This window comes from Mizuhopecten yessoensis, unplaced genomic scaffold (assembly GCF_002113885.1).
Source record: "Mizuhopecten yessoensis strain PY_sf001 unplaced genomic scaffold, ASM211388v2 scaffold9289, whole genome shotgun sequence".
In the NCBI taxonomy this organism is placed as follows: Eukaryota; Metazoa; Mollusca; class Bivalvia; order Pectinida; family Pectinidae; genus Mizuhopecten; species Mizuhopecten yessoensis.
The window spans coordinates 383,248-404,740 of NW_018407973.1; the positions used below are offsets into that span (position 1 = coordinate 383,248).

At 37.7% G+C, this 21,493-nt stretch overlaps 2 protein-coding genes across 2 annotated transcripts in view; one reads left to right on the forward strand and one right to left on the reverse strand.

Annotated features, from left to right (window-relative positions):
• The first annotated feature begins 520 nt into the window (after positions 1-520).
• Positions 521-16,055, forward strand: LOC110457658 (pyruvate dehydrogenase protein X component-like). Its single transcript, XM_021509012.1, has 11 exons — positions 521-674; positions 2,862-2,939; positions 3,961-4,061; positions 5,080-5,255; positions 10,475-10,570; positions 11,501-11,717; positions 12,016-12,091; positions 12,386-12,447; positions 13,000-13,158; positions 14,482-14,546; positions 14,959-16,055. Exons 1-11 carry the CDS (start codon positions 554-556, stop codon positions 15,230-15,232), a joined length of 1,425 nt encoding a protein of 474 aa, XP_021364687.1. The 5' UTR covers positions 521-553; the 3' UTR covers positions 15,233-16,055.
• A 5,209-nt stretch (positions 16,056-21,264) lies between these two features.
• LOC110457648 overlaps positions 21,265-21,493 on the reverse strand; it is a 10,351-nt gene continuing 10,122 nt past the window's right edge. The window contains exon 7 of the mRNA XM_021509000.1: positions 21,265-21,269. Coding sequence (XP_021364675.1) covers positions 21,265-21,269 — 5 coding nt within the window. The remainder of the gene's footprint in view (positions 21,270-21,493) is intronic.

Below are 21,493 nucleotides of genomic sequence, written 5' to 3' on the forward strand. Positions count from 1 at the left end.
AAGACGTTGTTTAAAGTAAAAATGTTGACGACAGAAATGTTTACCTTTTCCTTTTTTCTCATTTATTTTATAATGATAAAAAGGTAATCAAAAACAGGTTTCACAAGTACTTTTGTTTTAAAGTAAATTAGTTTGAACAAACTTGGTGTTTCCTTGCAAACGTGAAAAGGAGTGTATGATTTGCTGACAAACATAAATCAGGGGACTTTAGACTTTATACATCATTTTTTTACATGTATACCCAGGGTGTATAGCTTATTATTATCGTTGGATGCCCATGCAGTTTCTTAAATGTTAATCATCCCCGTTTAGTCATAGTTATGTTTATGGGTCTTAGGATCTGTATTAACCCCCATATCTCTATATTGTTTGAGCAACAGATCACTTAGTCCGAATTATTCTGACGTTTTATCAACTTTTTTCATATCGGTCTGTCGTAATCGACGACAGACCGATATGAAAAAAGTCGATGCCACGATCGTGATCGGTTGGATGTTTATTCGGAACGAATGTCTTTCAAGCGTGTTATCAACTTTGTCCCACAGTTGGGAAAATGGCGTCTGCCATCAGTCACCTTGGCCGGGTTCTCTCTCGCCTAAAAACGGCAGAGATTGTGAAGGTTTCAAAATGCATCAGCCAATCACGATTGTTTCATTTACAAAATGCAAATAGAGGTAATTTCTATATGTACGGGTCAATTAAGATTACGTGATCGTTGGTAAAGTACAATGCAGACAAAATGAAAGTTGTCTGGCCACTAAGTTAGTTTGACACCTATCGTGAGGGTACCGAAAATTGAACATTTTTAAAAGAAAAATGTTGTCTTGAAGTATTTTTCTTTTTTGTTTCTGCAACGCCAATGTTTTTTTTTACTATATTTAAACATTAGATGTCTTTATCTTTCATGTTATTTATTTCTTGTTTATTTATTTTCAGTTTCCTCTGGCCCTGACACAAGATTTAGACAGATAGATGTCTAGCTGATGACCCAGACACCTATCTGTCAAAATGTCTTAGTCTATAGTATAGACTGTTAAGGTCTATAGTATGTCAGTGCAAGAGGAAACTTGCGCTAATTGCCATTAGACTAGATGCAGTTTTTTTGTATAGTACACAGACACAATTCAGTGTGAACATTAATGTTTGATAAAGGTAATTACTCCAACAATGTTAGTGGTTTAACATGGCGAAATATTTTTGAAAAGTGCTGTGTGTCTCTGTCAGCACTATGAAATTTGAGGAAAATTTTGACAATTATTATGCAATGCATCTTATTTTAAGCAGTTTTCTTAAATTTAAAAAGCAATATTTTTATTTTATAATCACATTTTCACAAGTCCAAAGGATCAGTTAGGTAAGGTGATTCACTAGTCCTTGCTGAAATCTACTAGTCCAGGACTAGTGTCGATCCCTGTATAAAGGTCTGCTTATACTGTATTGAAATGTGTTGTCACAGATTTAGATATTGCTATCAAAGTCCATGGTTTTGTAAATGTAAGGCCAAACAGATGGAAATAGTACTGCAGGAAAAATACCTGCCGGTATACAAGTGAACAGTGCTGGCCTATTTAATATTATGCACTCCAATTAAATATTGTTATCATAACGTTTGTTGGCTGTTGGAAACATGGCATTTGACATAATGAAAAAAACTCATAAGTAAACGCTCTGTTAGTAAAGACACCCCTTTTAAGCTGCTTGGCCAATAAGAAGAGAGGTCATCATTGTGTGTTGTTACCTGACTCGCTATATAAATGCATATTAATCAATTTCGACTGTTTCCCAGACAATTCACCAAACGAACTATAGCTAATGTGTGCTACCGTAAAACTGTTGACTGGTCACCGTAAAACTGTTGACTGGTCACCGTAAAACTGTTGACTGGTCACGTGAAACTGTTGACTGGTCACGTGAAACTGTTGACTGGTCACGTGAAACTGTTGACTGGTCACGTGCAACTGTTGACTGGTCACATGTTAGGTAATCGAACGCACCTATAATTACAAGCACCCCGATGACCAAGCGTTTTTGGTACTGGATTGTTGACGGTTGTCTGTCGGTAGATCTAAACATCACATTCGACATAGAACTTTTTGGTTTTTCATTGGTCAAGTAACAAAACAGTTGTTTCATGCCTTATCAGTCAACAGTCAAAACCATTTTCCCTCGGAGTTGGGACCCACCAAATGAACTGTTTCCCTCGGCCTGCGGCCTCGGGAAACAGTTCATCTGGAGGGTCCCAACTCCTCGGGAAAATAGTTTTGACTGTTGACTGATAAGGCATGAAACAACTGTATACTGATTTTGGCTTGAAAAAGAAATTTCTGGATACTAGTATAATGTGGAGCTCATATAAATAATATAAAACAAATTTAGTTTCATAAGGCCAAAAAAACAAATTGCTTTTGTTTCCGCTTTGGAAAATGTTTTTACTATGTTTATATAAAGTAGGAGTTCTTACTGTAACACTAACAGTGACAATCAAAAAGTGCCAATGAAAATTTTAGGTTAGGCACAAAAATCTAAGGTAGGTATATACGTAGGGTTAGCGGAAACACCGGATGTTTTTATTGGGCATAAACAGAGAATATAAGTGTTTTAGGATCACATTATGTGACTGAAATATAACATTAAACAATCAAACAGGGTGTTAAGTGGAACTTGCATTGTTTTAATTAAGAATTGCTGTAGAGTCTTCAACTTGTATACTTTTCAATTCAATCCATATTGGGAGCAGTTTATTGCAAGTACTCAGCATCAAATTATCATTGTTAACAGATTTTAACATGTTTCTAAATCTTTGTGTTAAAATGAGATGTTTTTTACATTAAAGTGACTTATATTTTTTTTTTAAATCACAGCTGTAATGAAGGTGGACATGCCTTCCTTGTCCCCTACAATGTCAGAGGGCAGCATCATCAAATGGCACAAGAAAGAAGGTAAGTTTTAGGTCACCTGAGCTTTAGCTCACGTGACCTATTGCTATCCGTCTTCGTGCGTCGTCCGTTAACATTTTACATTTTAAACTTAAGCTGAAATACTAGCAAAGGAATTTCATTAATATTTCATGAGAACGTTACTGACATCTCCCTGACCAAGTGTTGTTATATTTCGGTTCGATCAGAAATCCAATATGGCCATCACGGCCGCCATTTTGAAAAACTATTTCAAACTTAAAGTCAAGTTCTGCTAAGCTAGACTCTGATGTCTTTTAACCCACCTTACCATTTTTGACGTTATATATATATCGCATATTCCATATCATCTATTCGTTATCTCTTTTATTATTTTAACCCCCTTTTTTTATTTTTTATTATCTACACATACAATGCGAATGCTTTTAAAAAAAACCCATTTTATCTGATTTTATCTTCGCTACTCACATGTTTGTAAAAAAAAAAAAAAAAAAAAAATCACCATGGCCCTAAATGACCACAGCCGTCGATGGGCCGTTATACATAAACAAACAAACAAACTGCTAAGCTGATTGAACTGAAACTTTGTAGGAATGATCGACTCATGGTCCTGACTAAGTGTTGTTATTTTTCGGGTCAATCAGAAATCCAATATGGCTGCCACTGATTGCCATTTTCAAAAACTATTTCAAACTTTAAGTCAAGTTCTAATGGGCCGATTAAACTGAAACTTTATAGGAATGATCGACTCATGGTCCTGACAAAGTGTTGTTATTTTTCCAGTCGATCAGAAATACAATTTGGCTGCCATGGCCGCTATTTTGAAAATAACTATTTCAAACTTAAAAACAAGTTCTAATAGGTTGATCTAACTGAAACTCGGTCTAGGAATGATCAGCTCATGGTCCTGAAAAACTTAACATTGTGGGACTCATTGTTTTAAGCAATACAGTTGAAAAAGACTCATTAAAATACATTGTAGATGGATCACTGCACCTATAGCTAGTTTACATAATAGTTGACCTCCATATTTGACTGATTACAGGTGATATGGTTGCCCCTGGCGATGACCTGTGTGACATCCAGACAGACAAAGCTATGGTGACACTGGATACAGATGAGGAAGGAATTCTTGCAAAAATCATAGTAAATTTATTTACAAACATCACATTATACAAATGTTTCTTGTATTATAAAAAGATACTTAGTGCAATTTAACCCAGTTTAGATATATGAGTGTCAAAAACGTTTCAGCTGGAAGTTTTGATGATTTAACTTCTGGTAATATATACATATCATTTGAAAATTACTTTTAAAAAATCAGTCACTATTTTGTTGACATTAGAACAAAAATGTATAATAATTTCAGATCAATTTTACTTGAGTGTTGGGTTATGAATCATTTTAACAAGTGCTCTTTTTTCCCTTCTTTTCAAGTTTTTTACTACATTGTACCAGTATATTGCAACATATAGGCCTATGTGCATGTATCATAATTTTATTTGAAATATCGCAATCTTAATACATGCATTTAAGTCCAGACAGTACCCAAACCTCTTTAAGACTATACCAAAAATGTAGAAATTTTCTCACTCTGGTATTTTATCCTAGTGATTTTCCAGTTTCCCCAACACTTAAAATTAACTTGTCATGATGTGTTTACATGAGTCTCAAAGTTTGTTAAAATTACTTCTAAAGTGAAACTGCATATACTATTGATGGTTTTGTTGAGATATGCAATTAAATATTTGATTAGACAAACAGGATGGCCATTATGATTTCTGATGTTCAGAGACATTTAGGGCTATGACTTAATTCTGCTGGGTCGACAATGTTCATACTTAGTGTTACAAATTAAACAGGGCATAATTTGGAGCAAACTACTGACTTGAATGTTTTAGGAAATAATATATCTGAAGAGGCCTCTGTTTTACTGGGCCATTTTGAGTATTCAAGATGGCTTCCATGATATTTGTTTAGCTGAAACATTTATAACTATAACTCTAATCGGCCGACTTGAGTGTTACTTACTGAAAATGCATCTGTCGCCAAACATTTTTTGTAGCAATGGCATGGTTGGATTGAGGGACCAGTACTTTCTAGCTTCCCTTGCAATTAGTACCTGCTAGCTTTAAAGTTTGACTTTATATTTTTGATATGATAGATACCGGAGAACACTACGGACATCAAGGTGGGGACATTGATCGCTGTAATGGTTGAGGAGGGTGATGACTGGCAGAACGTCCAAGTTCCTACAGATGCTGTGCCACCAGCCCCTGGTGGAGACCAGCCTGTACAGGAAACAGCAGGAACTCCCACAGAGCCAACAACAACCGTAGGGTAGGTACAACACAAGTAGCTTGCTGTCCCACAGAGCCAACAACCGTAGGGTAGATACAACACAATAGCTTCCTGTCCCGTAGAGCCAACAACTGTAGGGTAAGTACAACACAGGTAGCTTCCTGTCCCACAGACCCAACAACAGTAGGGTAGGTACAACACCAGGAGCTTCCTGTCCCACAGAGCCAACAACAACAACTGGATGGTAGGTACAAAACAAGTAGCTTCCTGTCCCACAGACCCACCAACAACAACTGTAGGGTAAGTACAACACAGGTAGCTTCCTGTCCCACAGACCCAACAACAGTAGGGTCGGTACAACACAAGTAGCTTCCTGTCCTGTAGAGCCAACAACAGAAGGGAAGTTACAACACAAGTAGCTTCATGTCCTGTAGAGCCAACAACAACTGTAGGGTAATTACAATACAATTAGCTTCCTGTCCCACAGAGCCAAAAACAACAACTGTAGGGTAGGTACAATACAATTAGCTTCCTGTCCCACAGAGCCAACCACAACAACTGTAGGGCAGGTACAATACAAGTAGCTTCCTGTCCCACAGAGCCAACAACTGTAGGGTAGGTACAATACAATTAGCTTCCTGTCCCACAGAGCCGACAACAACAACTGTAGGGTAGGTACAACACAAGAAGATTCCTGTCCCACAGACCCAACAACAACATCTGTAGGGTAACCATAGAGCCAACAACTGTAGGGTAAGTACAACACAGGTAGCTTCCTGTCCCACAGACCCAACAACAACATCTGTAGGGTAACCATAGAGCCAACAACTGTAGGGTAAGTACAACACAATGTAGGGTAGATACAACACAATAGCTTCCTGTCCCGTAGCGCCAACAACTGAAGGGTAGGTACAACACAATAGCTTCCTGACCCGTAGCGCCAACAACTGTAGGGTAGGTACAGCACAGGTAGCTTCCTGTCCCGTAGAGCCAACACCAGTAGGGTAGGTACAACACAATAGCTTCCTGACCCGTAGCGCCAACAACTGTAGGGTAGGTACAACCCAATAGCTTCCTGTCCCATAGAGCCAAAAACTGTAGGGTAAGTACAACACAAGTAGCTTCCTGTCCCGTAGAGACAACAACTGTAGGGTAGGTACAACACAGGTAGCTTCCTGTCCCACAGACCCAACAACAGTAGGGTCGGTACAACACAAGTAGCTTCCTGTCCTGTAGAGCCAACAACAGTAGGGGAGGTACAACACCAGTAGCTTCCTGTCCCACAGAGCCAACAACATCAACTGTAGGGTAGGTACAACACAATTAGCTTCCTGTCCCGTAGAGCCAACAACTGTAGGGTAAGTACAACACAAGTAGCTTCCTGTCCCACACAGCCAACAACAACTGTAGGGTAAGTACAACACAGGTAGCTTCCTGTCCCACAGACCCAACAACAGTAGGGTAGGTACAACGCAAGTAGCTTCCTGTCCCGTAGAGCCAACAACAGTAGGTTAGGTACAACACAATAGCTTCCTGTCCCATAGAGCCAACAGCTGAAGGGTAGGTACAACACAATAGCTTCCTGGCCGATAGAGCCAACAACTGTAGGGAAAGTACAACACAATTAGCTTCCTGTCCCGTAGAGCCAACAGCAACAACTGCAGGGTAAGTACAAGATAAGTAGCTTCCTGTCCCACAGAGTCAACAACAACTGTAGGGTAAGTACAGCACAAGTAGCTTCCTGTCCCACAGAGCCAACAACATCAACTGTAGGGTAGGTACAACACACTTAGCTTCCTGTACCACAGAGCCAACAACAACAACTGTAGGGCAGGTACAATACAAGTAGCTTCCTGTCCCACAGAGTCAACAACAACTGTAGGGTAAGTACAGCACAAGTAGCTTCCTGTCCCACAGAGCCAACAACTGTAGGGTAGGTACAACACAAGTAGCTTCCTGTCCCACAGACCCAACAACAACAACTGTAGGGTAAGTACAATACAATTAGCTTCCTGTCCCACAGAGCCAACAACAACAACTGTAGGGTAGGTACAATACAAGTAGCTTCCTGTCCCACAGAGCCAACAACAACAACTGTAGGGTAAGTACAACACAAGTAGATTCCTGTCCCACAGACCCAACAACAACTGTAGGGTAATTACAACACAATTAGCTTCCTGTCCCGTAGAGCCAACAGCAACAACTGCAGGGTAAGTACAACATAAGTAGCTTCCTGTCCCACAGAGTCAACAACAACTGTAGGGTAAGTACAGCACAAGTAGCTTCCTCCCCCACAGAACCAACAACAACTGTAGGGTAAGTACAATACAAGTAGCTTCCTGTCCCACACATCCAACAACAACAGTAGGTTAGGTACAATACAATTAGCTTCCTGTCCCACAGAGCCAACAACAACCGTAGGGTAAGTACAACACAATTAGCTTCCTGCCCCGTAGAGCCAACAACAACTGTAGGGTAGGTACAATACAAGTAGCTTCCTGTCCCGCAGAGACAACAACAACAACTGTAGGGTAAGTACAATACAAGTAGCTTCCTGTCCCACACATCCAACAACAACAGTAGGTTAGGTACAATACAATTAGCTTCCTGTCCCACAGAGCCAAAAACAACAACTGTAGGGTAGGTACAATACAAGTAGCTTCCTGTCCCACAGAACCAACAACAACTGTAGGGTAAGTACAATACAAGTAGCTTCCTGTCCCACACATCCAACAACAACAGTAGGTTAGGTACAATACAATTAGCTTCCTGTCCCACAGAGCCAAAAACAACAACTGTAGGGTAGGTACAATACAAGTAGCTTCCTGTCCCACACATCCAACAACAACAGTAGGTTAGGTACAATACAATTAGCTTCCTGTCCCACAGAGCCAACAACAAAAACTGTAGGGTAAGTACAACACAAGTAGATTGCTGTCCCACAGACCCAGCAACTGCAGGGTAGGTACAACACAAGTAGCTTCCTGCCCCACAGACCCAACAACAACTGTAGGGTAATTATAACACAATTAGCTTCCTGTCCCGTAGAGCAAACAACAACTGTAGGGTAAGTACAATACAAGTAGCTTCCTGTCCCACACATCCAACAACAACAGTAGGTTAGGTACAATACAATTAGCTTCCTGTCCCACAGAGCCAACAACAACTGGAGGGTAAGTACAACACAATTAGCTTCCTGCCCCGTAGAGCCAACAACAACTGTAGGGTAAGTATAACAGAAGTTGCTTGCTGTCCCACAGACCCAACAACTGTAGGGTAGGCACAACACAAGTAGCTTCTTGTCCTGTAGAGCCAACAACAGTAGGGTAGGTACAACACAAGTAGCTTCCCGTCCTGTGGAGCCAACAACAGTAGGGTAGGTACAACACAAGTAGCTTCCGGTCCCACAGAGCCAACAACAACTGTAGGGTAAGGACAACACAAGTAGCTTCCTGTCCCACAGAGCCAACAACAAAAACTGTAGGGTAAGTACAACACAAGTAGATTCCTGTCCCACAGACCCAACAACAACAACTGTAGGGGAAGTACAATACAAGTAGCTTCCTGTCCCACAGCGCTAGCAACAACAGTAGGGTAAGTACAACACAAGTAGCTTGCTGTCCCACAGACACAGCAACTGTAGGGTAGGTACAACACAAGTAGTTTCCTGTCCCACAGAGCCAACAACAACTGGAGGGTAAGTACAACACAAGTAGCTTCCTGTCCCTAAGAGCCAACATCAACTGTAGGGTAAGTACAACACAAGTAGCTTCCTGTCCCACAGCCCCAACAACAACAACTGTAGGGTAAGTACAATACAATTAGCTTCCTGTCCCACAGAGCCAAAAACAACAACTGTAGGGTAGGTACAATACAAGTAGCTTCCTGTCCCGCAGAGACAACAACAACAACTGTAGGGTAAGTACAACACGATTAGCTTCCTGTCCCGTAGAGCCAACAATAACTGTAGGGTAAGTACAATACAAGTAGCTTCCTGTCCCACAGAGCCAAGTAGGTACAACACAAGTAGCTTCCTGTCCACAGACCCAACAACAACAACTGTAGGGGAAGTACAACACAATTAGCTTCCTGTCCCGTAGAGCCAACAACAACTGTAGGGTAAGTACAACACAAGTAGCTTGCTGTCCCACAGACCCAGCAACTGTAGGGTAGGTACAACACAAGTAGCTTCCTGTCCTGTATAGCCAACAACAGAAGGGAAGTTACAACACAAGTTGCTTGCTGTCCCACAGACCCAACAACTGTAGGGTAGGTACAACACAAGTAGCTTCCCGTCCTGTAGAGCCAACAACTGTAGGGTAGGTACAACACAAGTAGCTTCTTGTCCCACAGAGCCAACAACTGTAGGGTAGGTACAACACAAGTAGCTGCCCGTCCTGTAGAGCCAACAACTGTAGGGTAGGTACAACACCAGTAGCTTCCTGTCCCACAGAGCCAACAACTGTAGGGTAGGTACAACACAAGTAGCTGCCCGTCCTGTAGAGCCAACAACTGTAGGGTAGGTACAACACCAGTAGCTTCCTGTCCCCCAGACCCAACAACTGTAGGGTAGGTACAACACAAGCAGCTTCCCGTCCTGTAGAGCCAACAACTGTAGGGTAGGTACAACACCAGTAGCTTCCTGTCCCCCAGACCCAACAACTGTAGGGTAGGTACAACACAAGTAGCATCCCGTCCTGTAGAGCCAACAACTGTAGGGTAGGTACAACACAAGTAGCTTCCTGTCCCACAGAGCCAACAACAACTGTAGGGTAAGTACAACACAAATAGCTTCCTGTCCCGTAGAGCCAACAACAACAACTGCAGGGTAAGTACAACATAAGTAGCTTCCTGTCCCACAGATCCAACAACAACTGTAGGGTAAGTACAACACAAGTAGCTTCCTGTCCCACAGAGCCAACAACAACAGTAGGGTAGGTACAACGCAAGTAGCTTCCTGTCCTGTAGAGCCAACAACAGTAGGGTAGGTACAACACAAGTAGCTTCCTGTCCCACAGACCCAACAACAGTAGGGTAGATACAACGCAAGTAGCTTCCTGTCCTGTAGAGCCAACAACAACTATCAAATTCTTTCTTCAGTATAAATTGAAATAGGAATACTAAATCAGTTTTAAATTGTTAGCTTTATCTGGACCGTATGTCACGTACGTGTCTTGAGTGATATTATTTGTTAAAAAATTTACTCGGTTTAACTATCAAATATGCTTGAATAATAATAAGCTTTATCAAAATTTCAGGCCTATTGGACCATCTGTTCGCAAGCTGATGGAGGAATATAATCTATTTGGTGTGTCTGTGCCTGGTACAGGGCCACATGGGAGGCTCACAAAGGGGTAAGTAACAAGGCATTTCATTGGTACTCATACCAAACTAACCAACCATACCAAAGAGTGGGTAACAGTAAAAATACTCAGAAATGTAACAGAACATCTCATTGGTACTGATGTCAACATCACAAAAATGTAGGTAATAGGTGTAGCAGACTCACCAAGATAGGTAACAACTTACAAGATCTCTCATTGGTGCTTGAAGCAGACTCTTAAAACAGTAGATACCCTCGACTGTTATAGTTCAATTAATGGATGATAAATTGAAAAATACAAAATAGAGAGACATATGAACCATTACAACAGATGGATGCATCATACATTATTTTATTTTATTAAACATGATATTTATATGACCAGGGTGTGGAACAAGGCTTCTCAAGGGTGGTCATAACGATCTCACTATGGATTTGTACAAAACATCAAGTTGATTATTTCAACCATGGTTTCACAATACAATGTCCACCATGGATTGACATTTTTTGTTAAGTTGTAACTACTGGTTACAACAACTTTGGCCAAACTAACCCATAAACCATGGTCTAACTATACTGTGACCATGGTTGACCCATGCTGTTCCCATGATAAGACAATGGGTGACTATGCTTTCCCATAATTAATTTCAAACTTTGAAATTAATTATGGCTAACTAATTAAGTCACTTGCCTGGGTGATTTGGCAATTTTCGTCCCACCCCCTCTATCATTTTGTCCCCCACCCTTCACCCTTGAAATTTGGAATGTCTTTCACATTTTCCTGAGCAGGGGACCTGAATGACTATGTCCTTGTTAGGTGTTGAGCTCTTATTAACAAAGTTCTATTTTATCTTATTTAGAAATCTCATTAAATAAAAAAAAAATGCAATTTAATTTTAAAGATAGCTTTGTATTTTTATTTGCCTGTAAGAAATAGCTTAATATTGTTCTTTTATTTCAGTGATATACTCAACTATATAAAAGCAAAAAGTCTAAGCAAACAAACATTACCAGTAGAATCTGTACAGCCTACAGAGCCTGCTGTTACTACTAGTGGACAAGCAGTTCCACCCGCTGGGCCTCCTCGACCACTCCAGGATATAGAGGGCGCTGAGTTTATAGATTTCGAACTGACCTCCATGAGGAAAACGATAGCAAAAAGGCTGACACAGTCTAAGGTAACATCCTTACACCAATACAAATTCACGTATTGATCAAATTGTTTTTAGCGAACTTAATTTTACAGAACAGAGGGCACTCAGGTACAGGCTCTGTTATCCAATATTTAATGATATATATATAGAGAGAAATGAATCAAACAACAAGAGTGTTTAATATCAGTTGACATAACATGGTTCACAGTTGTTGTAAAATAAATAAAGTTTTATTAAAAACACACACAAAATGTGATATTTGTCTGGTTATAAGATCCTAGCTGCATTGTACATGGTATCAATGTTATGTTTTCCTTTCCAGACAACAATACCACACGCCTACATATCAGTGGAATGTAATTTGGGTGCAGTCACAAAAATGAGAAATCAGCTGAAAAGTATGTAACAACAGAGTGTTAGGAAATATTTAAACAAAAAATGTCAGAACGAAAGGTATTGATTTCTTAATTTGAAATTTTCATGGAGTTTTCTCAATTCCTTAGAGAAATTTATGTCAATACACATCAACTTATAGTGCTGCACATTTTCTTTTTGAAATGTAAAAATAATTTAACTTTACTTGATGTCAATAGTTTAATCTGAAATATTATAGTGGTTTTTAATTAAAATCATATTATAAAAAATTGAAGTGAAACATAAATTAAAATGTATGATGTTTGTTCTCTTTTCAGGTGAGAATGTTAAAGTCTCTGTGAATGATTTCATAATCAAGGCATCTGCAATAGCACTACAGGTATACAGAAGTAAATGTGTTGCCCTGATGACATATGTGACCTAATTCTTACTAGATTGTAGATTTAAGATTATTAAATTCTATCAATAAAGGACAATGAGTGCATAAGTGCATGCATTCTTTTAAATTATTATCTCATTAAAGGTAAAAAGTAATCTATTATAAAACATTATGAAGGGGATGGCTATAGCCAATTGCAAGGGGCTATTGATTTTGGGGAGTCCGAGGGGGGATCCAAATTGCAGTTAGGGCGAAGACTTTTGTGGGAGGACAAAGCTCCTAAGAAGCTGTAGAAAATAGAAAATAAACATGTATAAACAGGGATTTAGTAAAAGATAAATTCGAATCTCAAGGTCTGCAATCATACATTAACTACAATTTCTAAGTTAAAATTTTGCACATTTCCACAGTTAACAAAGGTACTGTACACTACAGTATTTATTTTCATAATTTTCTTTGCAAGATTAATTGCTAAAACCATCTTTTTTCCATGTAGATAATATAATATGTCACCAAATTAAAGAATTTCTTTACCATACATGATTTCCCCAGAGAGTGCCATGTGTCAACTCGGTGTGGCAAGGAGATACAGCACAGTCCTCTCCAGCTGTAGACGTGTCAGTGGCCGTGGCAACAGATCAGGGGCTGATAACTCCAATTGTTAAAAGTGCAGCACATTTACCAGTAGATGAAATATCAAGTACAGTTAGAGTGAGTATAAGTAAATTAAAAGCGTGTCTGCATTACCACTAGATAACCCTACCAAAACAAACATAGTTAGGAGACTGTAGATCTGGAGTGCTGAATGTGACACCATTGTGTAACATTTGAGATATATGTGGCTGTTGGCTGTTCCATTTGTTGAAAATTTACTTAAAGATTTGAAGAACAGATATGAAATGGAAATATAAGTTCATTCTCAAAATCAACGAAAAATAATAAAATTGTATAATAATGTATTGAACATTTATTTCGGAGCTTCCAATCATCTATAGTTATGCAAATTGATTTTTGGGACTGATTGGAAAACCAAGATGGCTGACTGATGGTCATTAAAATTGAAAGTTAAAATTTGTTAGTGCTACTTCTAGGAAAGTACTAAAGGAATATTACTGAAATTTCGGGTATATATAGTTCTGGTCTCTCCAATGGTGTGTAGCTGTGCATATTGAATTTTTCGACTGATAAAGAAACCAAGATGGTCAAAAGGCCAGCATTTTGAAATTCAAGAACTGAAGTTTAATTTGTTGGCGCTATTTCTCAGAAAATATTGGAGGAACTTTTATCAAAGTTCATGAGACAAAGTAAAAATAAGATGGCCAGAATCATACATGCCATAACTTTCCGGTGCAAAATAGTGAGATCCGTGATTTTTTTTTAGTGAGATTTGGTCAAAAATAGTGAGATTTTTTTTCTGAATTAGTCAGAAATTCGTGAGACATTTAAACTTAAATTATACTGCATATAACATAGTATTAAATTATTTGTGTTATTCTGAAGCCTCCAATAACTTTGTTTGAAAATTGAAGATTTATTGATATTTTAAAGGATTTTAGGGAGGTTTACACATGACAGCAGATAAAGCTATCAACATTTGAAAGTAAATAATATATCACAACACTTTCATCAAAAGTTAAAAAAATAAATAATGAAGGGATGTCCTTGTTACCCAGGTTAGAAAATATCAAGTGATTTTCTAAGCATTCAGTGATCTTGACTTTTGACAGTTCAAGTTTGTTATCACTATTTGTCACGAGGTACTTGACAGATCTTTCTCAAATTTCAAGTTTAGGTTCCCCTTGTTACACACATGAAGTATTGTGCTTATTCGACGAGAAGTTCACTTTGGAAAAACAGCAGTATGAAAATTTGATTAAAAGTTACCACAAAGTGCATTTACAATTACATGAGAAAAGATAATTCTTGCATAGAACCAATTAATGAAGATGATACAATGGTTGGTGCCAAGTTATTAAAGTGAACACATTTCCATATGTTGTCAGATTATTACATCATATTCTGTTGTTTCAACAGGAATTAGCAATGAAAGCTAGAGAAGGAAAATTGCAGTTGCATGAGTTCCAAGGAGGATCTTTTACGTAAGTTTATCATATTCGGGTACGATAGAAATGATTGATGTGCCAATTTGTGTTTTTAAGATTGGCAGCCAACAGCTTGCCAATCCTTAGTGACTGTGGCAAGTGAAAATGTAAACAACAGCCTGTTCATTCTTGTTCAAGAGTTATTCATCTGACAAAAAGTTTTTTTCATAATTTATGAAGAACGATTTCCAACATATGTTCCTAAATTAAAGATGCATTAATGAACCAATCAGATTTCATCCGAAGGACCTTTGCTATGATGTATTGTTGGGGATAAACATGCTCTATGGACTTCTTGTTTATTTTTTGTATATATTGCAAGAAAGCCTTTTATTTGTAGATTAAAAAAGTCCACAAAATAAGTCTTTTAACATTAAAATAGAAAATCTGTGACCTTGATCTCTTGCAGAATCTCCAACCTTGGGATGTTTGGCATCAGTGAGTTCACGGCTGTTATCAATCCTCCCCAGACAGCCATCATGGCAGTGGGGGCGTCCCGGCTCGTCGTCAGCAGTGAGGGTAAACCCCAAACGAATCTCACAGTTAGTCTGTCGTATGACAGTCGTGTCATAGATGAGACCGAGGCATCGCGGTTCCTGGAAGTATGGCGCGACGTAATGGAAAACCCAAGTTTTATGATATCTGGTTCCCCAAAATCTCAACTTGCAGCAGACTTTGCATGATGATAAACAAAATAACAGTACAATTTTTAAAGAAACTTCAAGTGAATATTTTTGTTTTAGTATGTTTGTTATGGAAATAGCATATAGCATACAGATTAACTAGAAAGACTGCCAGAACTGTCATGTACCATACATTGGACACTATACTGTGACTAAGTGAAGCTGCTGCTATACTTTTACTACAGATGTCATGAAAACTAGCTCATTTATAATATGTGGTCCTGGAAAAAATTCAGAAGGTAAAATGTTGTTTGGAACGAGAAAAACTTTAAACCATTCATAGTTACATTCATGCACATGTACTTAAATTAAATTAATGATATATGGATTTATTAGATTTTTGATTTAATACCAGAACTGCATGGAATGGGGGAGGCAAGTTACAGGAGAATTTCTCAAGTTCAGAAATGTGATCATATACACTGCAAGAACTGTAGATATTTTTACCATAGTTCCATAGAACTACAACATGTGCAATGCTATAATTTTCAGGTAATTTTAAGTGACTGTGTTAATCCCAGACACTAGTAGATTGCATTCCTACACACTTCAAGGCAGAAAATTAGTTTTTAAAAGTATAATGCTACCTTAAAATTTTACATATACAGTTCGTTTCCAAATGAATAGGAATTTGAACTCGCTTTTTTAATTGATGGCCTTTTTTTTTAGTTTCATAAGAATGAACCCATTGATTACACTGTATGTGGCAATTCTGAATGATAAGGAGGCCAATTTTTGTTTAAGGGAGACAATTCTCAACAAATCTCAGATGTAACTTGTGGGGTAGTATACATCCCTAAGTATAGATAATGCCCATTTCATTTGTATATGCGTAATATTGTACTGTATGTATACAACACTATGATGTTAGTAAGTTGCTAGGATACCTTGGCAAAACATCAGGAATATTACAGGCTTTCCTGTATTTACGCATGTGTAAAAGGTGTTACCGGGGTGATCATGTTTCAGTGCTCCTGTTTATCAATATTTATTAAAGCTTTACATAAATAAAATTGTATATTGTGTTATTATTTTCTATATTGAAGTATTATTGTATCTCGCCAGTGGGCCTATTAAACCCCAACTTAGTACAGTACTTCCTTACTTGAAGGAATTGCTGTTCAGATCCAAAGGTCAAGGCCACCTACAATACATAGACAAGAACATCACTAAACCTGATGGACTATGCTTCCCAGAGCTGGAAAAAGTGTGACCTCAATGTGACTTTGACCATACAGACCCAAAAGTGGTATGCCACACAATGGCTTGGCAATCCTACATGTATTCCTTAAATTTAATTGGGCCATCTTCAGGGAATCAAAAACTATGGCCTGCACAATGTATCTGACCTTTGACCTCAATGTGACCATGACCTGGGGTGTACAAACCTATGCGACACACCACCTTGCCATCCTACATATATCCCATAAATTTCATTGAGCTGCAGTGGCGGATCCAGAGACCTTTCTAGGGGGGTTTCCATGTGGGGAAAAATTGAGGAAAATGGTGAAAATATATGATTTTTAAAGAAAATTCTCAGGGTGGGGGGGGGTTTCCTGAAGCCCAAAAAACCCCTCTGGATCCGCCACTGAGCTGTATTCAGATTTGGAAGTGATGGCCTGGACGATGAATTTAACCTATCATTTCAATGCAACCTCGCCCTTTGACATACAGAGCAATTAGTAGAAAGGAAAACATTTACCTCAATTTCTCCTGTTGGGCCCTGCCTCTGAAGATTTTTTAATCATTTGACTCCAGTGACAATAAAATTAAAATTTTGAGAAGAAGTTGTTTAAATAAAAACGCTGATGCCACATGAGATGGACGGGTGCGCCTGGTGAGATAAAAATGATCCTTGTGATCAGTTATATTCTGTTCATACTGTAAAAAAACAACTCAATTTTTTGTATCGCATGATAATTTAATTAGTAACAATTTCTAAATTCTTAACAGCAATCAGCATATTTTGCCTAATAAGGTACATTGTAACACACATTTAGACAAAGTCATTCAATTCTACGACTGAATGCTTAAATATATAACTACATATTGTACATGTTGCATACTTTTGGAGAAAGTATATCCCTACATGTATAACAGTTCTTAACTCTGCTATAAAGGTGTTGGATGTACGAATGCTACCCAGTCAAAACCTACAGCAGTAGATTTGAGACATATTGGACAACAAACAATACAGATAACGCACAATATAAACTGTTCCAGCATGCAGACCAGGTGAGCTAAAAATAGATTAACCTCAAGAAAAAATGGCCATGTTTTTCACTTTGAAACTTAATTCATATTCTGATACATCATTGTTTTATCAATTTCCACAGCAGTACAAAAGCCAGTCATACAATGCTTACATAATGAATAAGCCATATTTATTTGGGCATTTGAAGTTATAATGTATCGGGTATTCATAACCCTGAAAAAATAATAAAAAATGTATCAAAATCAGTATTTATGATTCTGTCAAAAGGAACTTTACAAAGTGAATTTTTATAAATAGAATATTTGGTTTTCAGGCTATATTTACCACAAAAAAAAACAACTGCGAGATTCTATATAGGAAAATTTGTGTCTGTAAAGATAGTGAGATTTGATCGATCAGACATATTGCATAAATGTAAACCACAAAAAAAACAAAAAAAACCCATTGTGGATGGCAAATTAATGTTATTTGCATAATGTACAGAAGACGACATTAAATATCACAGATTGTTTTTTGTTTAGAATTCTCTTTGTCATTATAATATAAATGCATTAAATTAAAATATATATACATTTGGTTAATATAAAACATAAAATAACATATTTAATTGGTAAGATAAACCCAGGGTTCCTAGAAAAGTGTTCATACCGGACTGTGATGCTCTCTCCAAGAGGTATATTCCTGACATGATCTTCATATAAAATGAAAATGTGCCACAAAGCTGGTTTCACCTAGATCATGGGCTTATCTCAATACGTAGTGAATATGATTGTACAACATATCTGATTAGCTTGTAAATACTACTAATTAGTATAATATCAGTTTAGCATATATAAATATTATATTACAGTACATGAACAATCCTTTGTGACTACTTGTACAGTTTTTTCTTGGAAGACATACCAGCTATCAAACGAGCATTGTTCATCCATTGATAAATTAAATCCTCTGCATTCCTATGGACACAAGTACAAAAACTCTCACATATCAGGTGTGTAATACACAGCTCTGTCTCTAGCCCACTGATATATCATATATCATGTTGGAAGGAGACCTACACCTCAACTTTCTCACAAATCAAGCCGCTAGGTGAGCTACAACTTAACTTTCTTACTTGTCACATAGGAAGCTTATCATTTAGTACGAGTACTAGAATGTTACAGTAACACTCATGGTGGCCGGGTGGTGCAGTCGATAATGCACCCCTCTTTCACCACTGCGGCCAGGTGGCGCAGTGGATGACGCACACCTCTTTCACCACAGCGGCCGGGTGGTGCAGTGGATGACGCACCCCTCTTTCACCACGGCGGCCAGGTGGCGCAGTGGATGACGCACATCTCTTTCACCAAGGCCGCCATTTCAATTCCCTGATTGGAAGTGAAGAAGTATAGCAGCACATGCCCGACCACATGGATTTTCTCCGAACACTCCGGTTTCCACCCATATGCAGACCCCTGCATGCTAACATCCGGGCCAACAAGGGTGATTAAAATCAGTTGAATTAACTTGTTTCATAATTGTTTTAAAAATGAACAAAGTTTTGATTTATATACTCGAGGTATTTTTTACCATTTCATGAGCTCTTTTCTTTAACAAATAATGAAAACATATCGGGACAATTGCTAAAATTACAGAGTATTAAGAGTTGATTACAGCTATGAAACATAAATCCCCAAATTCAAATTTTACGATTGTCTAAAAAACTATGTGTCTTAAAGTTGAAAATATCCTTACCAGTACCTGGATGAATGTAGTACAGAAACATTGCCTCAAATTGGAACATGATGAATGTGTTTTCATGAGAGCTATGTACAAGTAGGTCCTAAATTGTCCGAAAAATTGTACATTTAACTACAATGTACACAACAATGTGAATTTTGTATCTCAGTTGCCTCCTTTCCTCCAATCAGAGGAAACATTAACATCTACATACAAACACTAACATCTACATACATGTTTGACTTACTTCAGAAAAAAATGAAATAATATACAGGTAAACTATATTTTATAACATAGGGAAAATGTTAAAATAAAGAGCACAATCTGTCAGCATCAATAATCTTTGCTACTGTATTTCAACTGAGGTAAGATAAAGAAAATGTAAATCTACAAGGCACTTAGCACATCAATACAGTGTCAGCCATTGACATTCTAGATACAGTGGAGCCTAGTTAGACCAGACATTTTTACACAAAAATCCTTACCTTTCTACATTCAAAAAAAGGAATCCTGATGATGCTATACAAAAAGTGTGACCTATTACCCAATGTGAATTCTTTTGAAAGCAAATTATTTGGGTTATTACTTTAAAAATGTGAAATCTTCTATCATGATATGAGTACTTGAAATATATAATCATACCTTTAAACCACTTATTTTAAGAGTCTGAAACTTTTCAAATTTCAGTAGATTTTTTGCTGCTTTTTGAAAAATTCAGTTCAGTGACAGATACAAGTGCAAATTGATATTGATAAAAAATATCAGTTTTGCACTTTAAAACATTAGCCCATTATTACATTTGCAATTTTCAACTGTCATGCTTTTATGTGGTCCATTCCATCAACTAAAATGTAACCTGTTTTATTTCCCACTCCAACGACCAAGCACCATGTTAGCATAATCATAAACAATAGAAAATAGCCGACCAGCGGCCGTTTATGTTAAAGGAGTAGATTATTTCCCTGTAAATCTCAAAGCACAGATAAAACCTAGAGTCACTCCGAGTGACCTCTGCCTGTATAAACATGTACAACTACAAATTACAACTTATGGAGATTAATATTAAGAAGTTTATCAAAATAGAAGGTGTTCTTATATACTGTACTCTCTGTATTTTATCTAGGAGCTTTCAATTTAACAACAACAAAAAGTGCATGGCAATAATGCTGAAGATACCATAAATCAATGGTAAGTTTATCTCTACAAAATACTTAATTAACAAAACTGCTTAGTTCCGATAAACAGGCAACAGGTAAAAAAGATTTCCAGAGTTAGTCCCGTTTGACTAGGCTTCACAGTACTCAATAAAGTTAAAGATAAACACATTATTGTATACTATAAATATAAAAAATAGTTTGCATACAAAACAATTAAATATATATACGCGTGTTTCAAAATATCATGAACACATTAAATGTTAAGCTGAGCCTCAGAAAATCAATCTGGTGTTGACTCAAGGTAAGCTTTTTACCATTAGATGGGAGTAAAACCTTGTGACCTGTGCTACACACTGTATTAAATGTAATCAGTTGCCAAGTTAATTAATTATTACAACCCACTACCAGTCCACCACCGCAGGGAGTTTATTGCTCCAAATATACAATACATGTAGTGCATCTTCCCTTAGAACTTTTATACACTTGTGAGCTTTTATACATTCGTCCACTTAGCCTTTATAACATGCAGTAACCTGTCTACTCTGGATCTCCACTTGGATATTTAGACCCTGCATTTTTGTCCTCAATTATTGTAGGTCAACTGTCTTATTCAGACCATGTGGAGTATGGAGTACACCATTGTTTTACTGAACTTGATGTGTGAACCTTTGGTGATGCACACTGTTTATTCCCGCCTTTCTATTTTTCTAGGTCTAGTTTTTCCTGTTATAAATATATGTGATCTGTTGGGTTTTTATTGTAAATTGTGGTGGGCAAATAATTAACATTAAAATTGGCTATTTTCTGTGCTGTCACTATTACTACATTTCAAATTGTATTTAGTTACATACACATACAAATCCAAAATGTTGATATATCTAACATCACTACAGTATAAATTGACAAATTTGTTTGGTCCAATCATATTCATTTTTGACTGGTTACACTGTAATACAAAATCAAATATCAGCTATGTACATCTTCTTACAAGCTTTTCATAAATGAAGCAATGTCCCTCCTCAACTCCACTAGTCCTTAGCAGACAACAACATTTATAAAATATCTTCACCCTCAGTATTTCAGATTTTGATGTGCATTATATGAATGTTATCCTCCACAACCTCCACAGCCCCCGCCTCCACAGCCCCCACCCCCACAACCCCCTCCATC